General features: G+C 36.4%; 1 protein-coding gene across 1 annotated transcript in view; it reads left to right on the forward strand.

Moving 5' to 3' along the window:
• TRPC4 (transient receptor potential cation channel subfamily C member 4) overlaps positions 1 to 12,019 on the forward strand; it is a 142,576-nt gene that overhangs the window by 51,104 nt on the left and 79,453 nt on the right. Inside the window, exon 2 of the mRNA XM_088522219.1 lies at positions 3,670 to 4,074. Within this exon, the coding sequence (XP_088378345.1) occupies positions 3,697 to 4,074 (378 nt within the window). The 5' untranslated portion in view covers positions 3,670 to 3,696. The remainder of the gene's footprint in view (positions 1 to 3,669; positions 4,075 to 12,019) is intronic.

A 12,019-nucleotide genomic window follows, 5' to 3' on the forward strand; every position in this document is an offset into this window, starting at 1 on the left:
TAAAACTTAAATGCTGAAAAAGTGGCTATGCCTCATTATTTATAATCACTAGTGTATACGAAAATCTAAGCTTTCTGAAATCTCACTTTGCCTTCTAACGTTAGTTTGCTTCTTTTCATCTAAAACATTCAACCAAATTTCATTGGAATAAAAGTTAATCGGAGGTGCCCTAGACTTTTTTTTTTTTTTTTAAGTTACAGGCTCAGAATGTCGTTGCAATTTTTGCCTTTCAAATGGAGAATTAAAAATGATGTGTAGAAAAGGACTCTAAGCCTAATTGGCTTAATCATTAGCTGAAAAAGGAAATAAAGAATAACCGGGAACCTATGAACAAAGCAGAAAGGATTGATCCACACAGTAAGGTAGGCTTTAAAGGTCACGAAGTGTAATAACATGAGAACAGTCATAAATCAAGCTGAGGAAGTATTTGAAAGGAAAATTAAAGTTAAATTAGTTTTAACCATGTTAATAGAAGACTATGACTTGTCTTATCCTAGTGTAGCTGTCTAAAACAAGCCAGAAAAAAATCACATTACACTCACCTGTAAACACTGAGGGCATGACTTAGTTGCCGAAGCAGAGTCTAGGTATTTAGGGCTGTTTGAGATATCCAGGACATCAGCACAGGTCTGCCATATGTGACACAGAACTTCTGGGAGCCCTGTGCAATTTGGAGAAATGGTGGAAGATGGAATGAGATATCCTATACAGTAGGAAAACAGGACAACAGATGTCAATATTTAAGCAACTGAACTGTGCACCTAAAATTTAGAGGAATGTTCTGTAGGAGGTTTTCTCCAGGGGAATGTTCAGAAGGAACATCTGAACATTCTGTTCTGTTCAGAAGGAGCTTCTGAATGGTTGCTCCTGTTCAGAAGCATCTTGTGCCACTGAATAAGTGCCACTGGAGAGTGGTAATGAATAATAATATCTGTAGTAGGACTAAATTCGTAAAGCTAGCATAAACTATCTGACCCGCTTCAATGCTAATTCTTTATTTTGGTTGTGGGAAAATTAAGCTCAGTATTTCACTGGTTTGTAACTGTATTTGGGGAAACATGCACTTTCAAAACATGTGTATTTTCAGCCACAACATAATAATCTGGAACAGATTATTTTAAAAGGAATACCTTTTTTTCTTCCCATGCAGTAAGACATTTTTTTTCATAAATTCCAATCCCAAAACATGTAGCAGCTGAATTTACAATTAGTCACCACAAATTTCAAAATATTCTGTGCATGTTTTGCAAATAGGGAGAAATGTTCCTAGTTAATCAGGTACTCCAAAGGTGTAATATCTTCTATAATCTCTTCAAGTGAAGTATGCTAAAAAACAAGTTATCGTCATTGTGTAGCATGTTATTAATTTTTAACCTTTTTATTGTGTTACAATTAACTCTTTTCTCTGGGTGAATATATAGTCATCATCTTGCAGGAACCCTATGTACATTGCTATTGTGAAATTGCTTTGTGATAGAAGAGTGGATTCTTGAATGGCAATAGCTCAGTAATGTTAGCTTTCTTTATCAAATAACATTTGTATTCTGAATACTTTACTTGCTATTTTTCTGTTATATGTAGAGTAAAAAGAAGTTGGTCAATTTTCGAAAGAAATACCTTTGAAATAAATAAGTTCTTTTAGAGCAGCCATTTCTGAGAGAGAGAATAAATAACATATGAACATATATCTTGATTAGTAGCAGAGTAGATACTAATCAAGATACTATTAATTTCTGAAGTAGTATCAATTTTAAATGCTGCCAACTTGGTAAGAGAAATTGCCAGATTTCTCACAAAATCAGTTCTGACAGCTTTCTTTCTTTTCCTTTTTTTTTTCCTCCATTAAATCTAAATTCCTTAGAAACAGGATACTGTGATGTTTTTCCAAATTGATCAAAGGACCTATATTGTTCTTCCTCACTCTAGCCTAGGTTCTTCTAAATGCTGAATAAGTCTTGTTAGATGTGGCTTATCTCAACTCTGCATATTCACTATTACGGAGATGGCAGACAAAAATGGCAACAAAAATACTGAAGATAAATATTTCTTTTTTATTTTTCATAAACTTGTTTCCTAGTCCCTTTTCGCCTTCATCAAGTTCCATAAAGAGCCGCAAGACCATAAAAATCCCTCCAGGGGATTGCGTGCATCATCATCTGGGAGCGTATTGTATCAATAATCAATCTCTATATTCTAAATGCATATAAACATATCTTTAGTTAAGATTAAGTCTTGATTATTTTCAGGAAGTGGAAGGGGCAAGAGAGAAAGACTAATACAGGACAGCTATTTAGAAGGATGAACCTGTCTGTCTAATGTATCTCATGAGAGAGACAAACTAAGCTTAAATCTAATTTTCCCCACTCAAGAATCATGAAGAAGTACACAAAAATTATTCCAGCAAGTGTTCTCCTTAGGGCTTCCTAGGAATCAAGAACTCTTCTTCTGACTTATCATAAAAAGGAAAAAAAAAAAAAAAGAATCATGTTAATATAATCATAATAGACCCAACTGTAAATCACTGTGCTCTTCTACCATAAGCATCTTCATTATATGTAATTTCAGTAATCCAAATTAAATACTATTTTAATTCCCAAGAAATTAAGGCATCTATCCATTCACTCTTACTGTGCCTTCAAGAGAGCTTTTAAGCAATAATCTCCCAGTTGCAGCTACTCAGTTTTTTCAGGAGCCTTGAGGAACTCTTTATAGATAATGGGAAATGGAACAATGTTTGTTTGCAAATACAGAATTTAGACATCTATCCAGCTGACCAAGTTAAGGTGTCTGTTTTAGGGAGGAATGAATAGATACTTGGGCTGCATTGACTCAATTGGCCAGAACAACAGTCATATCTCTATGGACGTGAACGTGCCATACAGTTATCCAAAACATGTCCCTATGGGACTGGCAGATATGAAGCAGACCCTATGAGAGACCTATGTCATTCTGAAGTGGCAGCTGGAGGATGCCCTTCAGCAGCTCACTGCACCACGTGCCTGTAGCTGGGGAATGTAAGCGATCTGAGTCTCAATAACTGCAGTGGGATTGTGTCACTATGCTTAGGATTGCTAAAGTGGCAATTAATATCTTCTGATTGTCCATATCCTTTTTATTTTTTTTTCTTCTTTAACTTAACTTGTAACTTCAAAAAGAAAGTAAAAGGAAAACTGGTAAAATATAGTGCTTTGAAAATGAGAATGCGTTCTCTTTTTTCAGGGACACATAAAGATACATTAGATATGTACTTTATTTTATTTAGAGTGAGAATAACAGAACATAATCCACCTGTTGGGCAAGTTTAGTGGCTCAGAATGCAGACTAATACCACCTTGGAGGGACAACTGGGAAACGTTTTGTTTGCAAAGGACTGTAACTTCTTAGTTGTTTTATATGAGTCAGAGGAGTATTCTTTCTAATGCTTCTCCTTTTCTGTTGTTGCCTCAACAACGATCAAATGTGAGATAATAGAACTTAATGAAGAAGTGTAATGGAGCTACATATTAGGTGCAAGTTACATCATATAACCTCATGCTTGCCACAGATTTGAGAAATAGATGTGAGAAGTCTGCCGGCAGATATGCTTTCCTTAAATTCCTATATGCTACAGATCTTAATTTTGTACTCCCAAAATACTTTATTGATCCAATATCTCTTTTCATATTGCAGAGACAAAGTATTAGAATGGCATAAAATATGGCCCAGTTCTACTACAAAAGAAGTGTCAATGCTCCCTACAGAGATCGCATTCCTCTTCGTATCGTACGAGCTGAATCAGAACTGTCCCATTCAGAGAAAGCCTACCTGAATGCTGTGGAGAAAGGAGATTATGCCAGTGTGAAGAAAGCTTTGGAAGAAGCAGAAATTTATTTCAAGATCAATATTAACTGCATTGATCCCTTGGGAAGAACTGCACTCCTGATTGCTATTGAAAATGAGAACCTTGAGCTCATTGAGCTGCTCCTAAGCTTTAATGTATATGTGGGAGATGCCCTGTTGCATGCCATAAGAAAGGAGGTAGTTGGCGCCGTGGAGCTACTGTTAAACCACAAGAAGCCCAGTGGGGAGAAACAGGTATGTGCAGCCTTTCCTCTAGATTTGTAGTCTGCTCTAATGAGAAAAGAAGAATGGTGCAAAGGGAGTAAGCAAAGCAAAAGAAAACTAATCAAACACATGCATTTAAAATAGGAAATTCAATGTTTTTATGCTGTATGTTTCATAGTTTTTTGTGTTGAAACTTCTCTGCCATTCAAATCTGCATAGGTCTACAAAGACATTGGTTTAATATAACTTCCAAAACATAAATATAAAACTGACCTGTGTCCTTCTTGTTCCTCAGCCTGAGTGATGACATTCTCAATGTACAGTGGAGTGCCTTCTCTTTAAGGCCACATTCATGCTCACACTTAACAAATTACGCACAACCCGCCCCCCTTTTTCTTTTGGAGGACTGTGCAGTACATTCATAATAAACTCACTCAGGAAAATCTGGAAGTTAATAATACAGTCAGGTTTTTGCTTATGAGATTTTCAATGGTTTTTTAAAAAAATGACCCACTGATTGCCACTTTCAAAGCATAGGCTGAGCAGCCACATAAGTTTTCTTTATTTGTTTTACAGCTAAATAAAACAAAGTAAACTTGTTTTGCTTTTAACTGAATTAAGCAAATAGTGTCCATGAAGTCACTTATCATATCTCAGCTAAAGATGAAGGAAGAAAAAAAGTAAACAATTGAGAAGTGTTAACTAACAGGCAATATAACAACCACACCGGGGATGTCTTATTTCCCACCTATCCAGAAACTCCATCATTTCACTGATTAACTAACTCCTGCCAATATTAGTGGAAAATGTTCATTCATTCAAAAATGCAACTCGGTCTGAAGAGACTAGCATTGGCAAAATATGGGTCCATGTGAATTAATTGTGAAACTCCTATTAAAGTCAATGAATATTTCAGCCCATCCATGTGGAGGTTAGCATTTCTCGTTCTGCAGGAAACACTATAGACATGACCCAATTGCTCAGGCTTTCATCACTATCTGCATACCAAGTCTTTCACTCTGTCGTGTACAGATCTTTCTCTTTTCTGTGTCCTCTAAAAGGAAATCTCACACACAAACTGCCTCATTCATAATAAATATGATACCTACTCTGCTTCCCCTTGGACTACTCTGAGATGTCTCTAGGAGGTAGCTAACCTCTTGCACATCCTTCTAATTTGGAGAAACTAGTGAGATGGAATAAAACAGCCCATAAATTCTGATATTCTTCGGGCTCCTCTGGGATGAAAAGACCTATAAATACTTACAAAGTTGTATTCTATTTTCATATATCTCATTTCATTTATTAGAGGTACTGTATTAATGTATTTCAATGAACAATACGTTGAAATAATTAAAGCCCTTTCATACATAATGCCTACAATACACTTTAATTACAGTATCGTGCTTGCTATGGATAGAATTGCAGGTGATAAAGAGTATAATTTTTGGTGATAAAATAATATGAATACTATACTTTTTTTTCTGTGGAAAGAAATATCATGTCTTGTACAAATATATACGCCTGCTGTCTCTTCTAGAGACTAAGAGCAAAGTTCCTTTAAATTAACTCATGCCACAGGAAGGGTAATAAAACTAGATTCCCTTTATTCTTGCTTGTTTCATTATTTCTCAACCTGTAGTACAGACAGGAATACAATGTAGGAGAGGAAGGACATTTCAGCATGCTGAAAGGCCCAGAAGGCTCAATGAGAGGCCCTGTGCCAAGTCACCTAAACCATCTGCCTCCCTTCTCCATCCTCTGTTATCATAAACTAGAGTTCATCTTATTTAATGGTAGCCATCATGGTTTACAGACAGTGGAGAAAAACAGAGATCCCTTGAGAGCTATGCATGCTGCCTTTCTTAGTTACCTCTCTTTACAAGAGATGATAAACCGCTTCTAGACTAGCTATAGGGGTACGTAGCGATTTAGTTTGTATAGGGGCCTCTATTTCAGGACTATTTTTTGATAGGCGCCAGAGTTACTAATTGGTAAGCTGCTAATTACTGAACAGCTAACTATTACAGCAAAGTAATGTTCTCCTTTTGGAGCTGTACTTGCTGAGGTTCTTCCCGTTACTGTAAAGTATACAGAATAATCGTGGATCATTTGAGCAGAGAGACATCTCCATTTGGGCTAAGCCTGCTCATTGCAAAAACATGAAGCCAGGGTTTGCAAAGTGACCTTTAAATAAACTGCTATTTGCACTCCTGTGCCATTGTTTGCACTGGGGATACAAATAGACATTAATCTTCTATAGCTTTTATTCATTTGTAAGGACAGGTCATTCAAAAGAGAATGTGCATGTGAATTAAATTTTTGCAGTAAGCATTTTGCTGCAGTGAAGTAGATACAACTGTATATATTTAGCATAATCAAAAGTAGCAGGCTGGCTGAAAATTCATTACAGTAATCTAAAGATACAAACTTAGGATGCTTAATATTAGATACTAAAATTTTTGTCTTTAGTATTTGGACTGAAGTTCCATCTGAAACTCTATTTCAAACTACAGCTTGATTTTCTTACATTACTTTTGTTATTTGTAAACATTTGTCATATTGTTTAGATGGTTCATGTTCACACTCTGTGCTTTTAATAACAATAGCTTTGTCTGTTTGGTTTTCTGTCTTCTTTGCGAAAAGTTGGTCATGTGTGGTAAAATCCTGGCCCCTTGAAGTCAGTGGGAGTTTTGCCATTGATTTCAGTGAGGTTAAGATTTTACCCTTTTTCTGTTTTTTTTTTTTTTTTTTTTTTTTTTTTGCCCTTGTTGAAAAGTCACTCACAGAGAAGACAGACAAATAAAGAATAAGAAAAATGCATTTGCAAAACACTGCCAAGCTCAAAAAAGAGTTTGGTTTCCCAAATATTTTCATAGGTTATGAAAGTTATGAGCATTCAAATAAAGAAAAGACTAATGATTCATGGTTTATAGTTAAATGAAGAAGCTATCACTATATGTTTATGGAGATAATATCCTGGGTATCAGGCATAGCTAATTTGAGCTTTAACCTCAGAAAACAATGTGATTATATTGGAAAACGTTTTTTTAAACATGGAATTCCATACATACGGCAAGAGTTCATTGGCAATGATATAAACTAAAGTTTGAAAAAAGCAGCAGAAAGCTACAGTTCTTCAGGAGAATTGAAATGTATTCTTTTGAAGTTGTCTGCATTTTTTGAGAACATTTGGATAGTTAAAAACATGGAAAAAATGTGTAAACAAGATGTTCATTTGGAGCAAGAATCAATACATTTATTTGGAATACATTTTTAAAAGTATTTTACAACTAATACCTTTACAATTAGCAGATGTCCCTAAATCTTTCTCTTAAATACTTTCCCTCTCAGAAAAAAAAAATATATATATATATAGATCTTCTTAAAGTTGTATTCGAACTCTCTAGCTTACTGATTGCTCAGATACTGGCTTTCAGAAAAATACGCATCTTTGATGTGCTGTTTATCTCCAAGACCACATGTATTCCAGTGGTTTTAAGCTGATTATCAGTATATGGATATATCTGGTGCCATCTGGTGACTACAGATGAAGCATATATATTTAACAACTTTGCATTTTATTTAACTCCTTCTCTTACTTGGTTTGTGGGTGAGTCTTTTGTGGTATAGATGAAAATAATTCAAGAAAAGGTCATTTTGTCACTTGCATATTTTCTACACTTTTTTAGCTGCACCAGATGCTATAGAATGTGAAAGAGAATAACAGGATTTAAGGTGAATGGGTTCAGGAAACTTATCCAAGTACTATCAGTTTTTCACAGCCATATGTCCCAAATTATCTGCCAAGATACTTATTGCTTATCCTGATGGATAGCTGAATGCCAAATCAAAAAAAAAAAAAAAAAAAAGCAGTACTTTAAAATTTAGTATCTGCAGAAAATTTTTCTATCTATCTTGTTAAATTACACACAGTACTCACAAATATGTATTAGTTAGTGTAATCAAATGGAATACAATACCTTTATTTAAGCCACAACTTGCTCTTCTTTTTGAGGAACCTAGGCATTGATCTCAGCTGGCTGTTTAACTGCCTAGATATGCACATATATTCAAGGAAGATCAAAGCAGAGTTGTAACCGTTTCATATGAATGCCATAAAATCCATAAGTGAAGCTGAATTTTCACAATTATTAAACTTGAATCTGTGTAGCACAGTATTTATTATCTGACACTCTAAATTTAGGTTGTGGGAATATGACCCAGTGTTTACAGGCATTATCTGGCTAGCAAAAGCACGTAGTAGTGCTTTTGTGCCTTCCTGTGCACTATTAGGTGTTGATCGTGTTGCACGGTGGGTGTTTTTATGAGTGGACACCCTGGGGACAACTTTCTACAGATGTCTGAAAAACACCATGCTAATTACTGGCTGGCTTCTGCAAACATAAGGAAATTGCTAGCAAAGGGAGGATTTTAGGACAGAGAGGAAAATGATCATAGTGATATGTCCCTAGCTCACTTCTTGGTGTGGAAGTCAATTAACATGAAAATGCTGCCGGGCAATGCTGCTCTAAGAAGAGGGAAGTTGGCAGTCTTGATTCCTGCAGCTCTGTTCCAGTTGGTTTGGAATTGAAAAGTTAATAGCCATCAAGGCAATGTGGGAGGTAAATCTGCTATATTGAAGGCGCTCAGTCTGTGGAAAGTCTGGACACACAGATCAGACATTGTGCTTGCACTGTCTTCCCTAGCCGTGCTGGTGTCTTTGGTAAGATTTCTATCCCTGTTTCCTGTCTGCTGTCCAGACAAGTTTCTCTGTTAATAAGAAGATCTTTTTCCTTGTTGTGTATCAGTCGCTTGTGCATCACTAGTTCATTTCGAGGATGTCTGGCAGGGTGCATGACATCTATTTTTTCATAGCTCTTGTTTGATCAACATTATGTGAGCAGTCAATGCATAGCAGTCAGTGCTTACTTTCTGGCTTATGAAACCTTGGTCTAAATTGCTTCCATTACAGCTGCAAGAATGTTGTGAAATGTGTATTTTATTTTCTGAAGAGGATACAGAAGGTCTTTGAGATCAGCTAGCCTGATGATCTCTTCTCTTCCTTGGCTCCCTTTTGTGTGCTGTGATCTCATGACATATACAGGGAAAAAAAAAAAAAAAAGGAGAGAGAAGTAGCTGATAGAGGGCTGGGAATAAGAAGTGGAAAAGAAGTCATAGTAGGCACCTCCTGCGTAGTCTGTAGCCCCTCTCCTGAAAAAATCAGGAAGGTCAGGGGAAGAGAATATTTTATGCCATATCTCTGTCTTCTACTTACTGTGCTAATAATAAGTTAGGCATTATAGTGCATTAGCAACCACTGTGAACTCCCAGACAGGCAGAATCATCTAGGCAGAATCAGTTAAGAACTTCCTATCCTGTGAATTTTTAGAGGCAGGGTTGGGGAGGGAACATTTTGTTGCTGTTACAGGCTAAAGTTATATTTTATAAATGTTCACATATTTAGCTGATTGATGATTTATTTGGAGTGGAGGGAAGAAGAAGAGGTGTTAACAATACAAGCTTTGTCTCCCTTGAATCTACTACATACAATTCTGCTCAGAAGAAACAATGACTGGTTACATGCCAAAATGGTCTCAGCTTCTCATTTTTTAATAGTGCTGCCATGTTGTTCTAGGGAGAATGAAAGCATGAGGAAGGGACTGGTCTTGTGTGAGGATATGTCAAGGGTGTTGCACAGTATGGTTTCTAAGTCAGTGGCATAGAGTGACACATGGATGCCCAGGTATGCACTTAAACTGTCCGGGAACTGACACAGACAACCAGGCTAGACAGCTTTGCTGGCAAAGTCCTTTCCATCTGGCAGCATTTCAAGAAGTAGATAAAAGGTTTAGAGATGAAAAAAATAAAAAGGAGACAAATGTGAAAGCTGCCTACAGAGAAGCTTTCCATTCCAGAGATTGTGTCAACCTAGATTCTGCAGTTCATTAACAGTAACTGAATCTGACAGTACTTTAGCTACTGAGAACCTCTGCATTGGCCTCATCACCCATTCTGGTACTTTCATGGTTCTTGGCATCCATAAACTTCTTGAAATTGCCCTGTGAGGAAAAAGGAGTGTCTGGGTTCTGAGAAAGAGCCAGTGCCTTTCCCCAGAGCACTGCCTATGACCTGACCACTCTCATTTGGGTTCCTCATAGAATATGCAGAACATTCAGGCAACTTTGGCCCATTATTTTCCTTTCTCAACTGTGGGACAACCACAATTCAATCAATGTGGATTGTATGGAGAGGATCACGGGACTCTTGCATCTGTCTGCAGTTTTGACTGTTGGACGAGTTCAACAGCAGCGGACTTTTAACTATGAAGATGTTTGATCAGCTGTCTTTAAAAGTTAATTCAGATTTTTATCTAGTTCATCTACATCTGGGACTTACACTGCTGCAGCAGAGGTAGAAAGGTTTTAATAGTATTGTCTTTTTTTCCCTTACTATTTCCCTCTATCTTCTGAAAAGATCAGTCCCAACAGCTCATGTAATGCACTTCCTCTATTGAAAGTAAAGCATTGCTTTTATTTTGAGAATGTCTCCCACTAAAGTTCATGAACTAAATGCCTTTTTTAATGTTCTGACTAATGACAGTCTAGCTAGTAATAAGTATGGAGGAGGTAATGCTAAGCTATTTTGTCGGGCTTGAAGTACACAGCTTTGAGGAGGAATGAGAGGGCATGAAGTTCATTCTTCCCACTTCCAACTGCCTGAGTGGGTAGCCGTGTATTTTTTTCACAGTGGTATCTGAACAATTGGAATTCCCCAACAGGTTTTAAAATATTAATAGACAGACATGAATGTGTGAGGTTGTGTCAGGGATGTTGCACTTTTTTTAATGAAGTGGATAAAACAGCATATCATGTAAGCATCTGGGCATGTGGAAGAAACATGTAGTTCTAAAGGAGAGTTGTATCATAAAGGTGGAGATGATTTATTTTATAATAGATGGAGATATCTTTTTGTAAAATTACTGTTCTGCAATTATTTAGAGGAATGGCAACTGTTTAAGTCCACAAAAGGCTGTATGTTTGTGTCATAAGATCTTGTCAAAATAAAAAAAGTGTTTTTATGCATGAGGTGGGGTGGGCGACTGTATAGAAAAAGCTGTGACAATTACTAAGGAAAGACTTCAGAAGCTGGTATTGCTAGTCTCATAAATAAATCTACTGGCAATTTCAATTTTAAGGAATTGTACAATATACATCCATCACCTTGCTACGAGTGCTAAATTTCTCAAATGTTCTCAAATTGAAGCTGTGGCAAAAGAAGCATGCCAGAATGTGGGGAAATGTGACAGCTTCTTGACCTGTGCAAAATGAAAAGCTGTTTTGTTATCAGCAGCATAAATTCTTTCAAGATTCGTACAAGATTCTTCCAAGATTCTTATAGGGATTCTTACAAGATTCCTGGCGGGTAGCATTATTAATGGGGACTTAAACCACCTGTGAACATTATCTGCAGTTTTAGCAGTTTTCAGAACTTCAGAAAAGCTTAGTGATGACAAATATAAGTTTAAGTCATAGACAACTGGTGAACTAAACCTCTAAAGTTTAAAGCTTAAAATTATTAATTGCTTTTCCATCATTTGCCGGCTTTTCCACACCTCCCGTTTTCAGCTCATGCTGCAGATGAAAACACTTCTGCCACAAAGAAATTAGTGTAGATTAGTTGTAATCATTTAAAAATCTCAAGCAAAACAAAATATTTAATGAGATCATGTAAAACTGAGGAAAAGATTATTTTTTTTCAACAGGTTACATTTTGAGTTCTGCTTTCCTTTTCATTTGTTTCACGTTTATTGACCTCCACTTTACAGCACAAACACAAGTTTTCAGTTGGAATAGGGACAGCATGCAAATATAAAAAGAAAATGTGCAAAATGTCTGTATTATGCATTTGGTGCCCTATAATGCAATCTCATAAATCCCAATACCTGGAATTCATTTTTCCAAAATTACTTGCT

Source organism: Tinamus guttatus, unplaced genomic scaffold (assembly GCF_059628265.1).
Source record: "Tinamus guttatus ecotype Peru unplaced genomic scaffold, ASM5962826v1 Tinamus_guttatus_pri_ptg000150l, whole genome shotgun sequence".
Taxonomy (NCBI): domain Eukaryota; kingdom Metazoa; phylum Chordata; class Aves; order Tinamiformes; family Tinamidae; genus Tinamus; species Tinamus guttatus.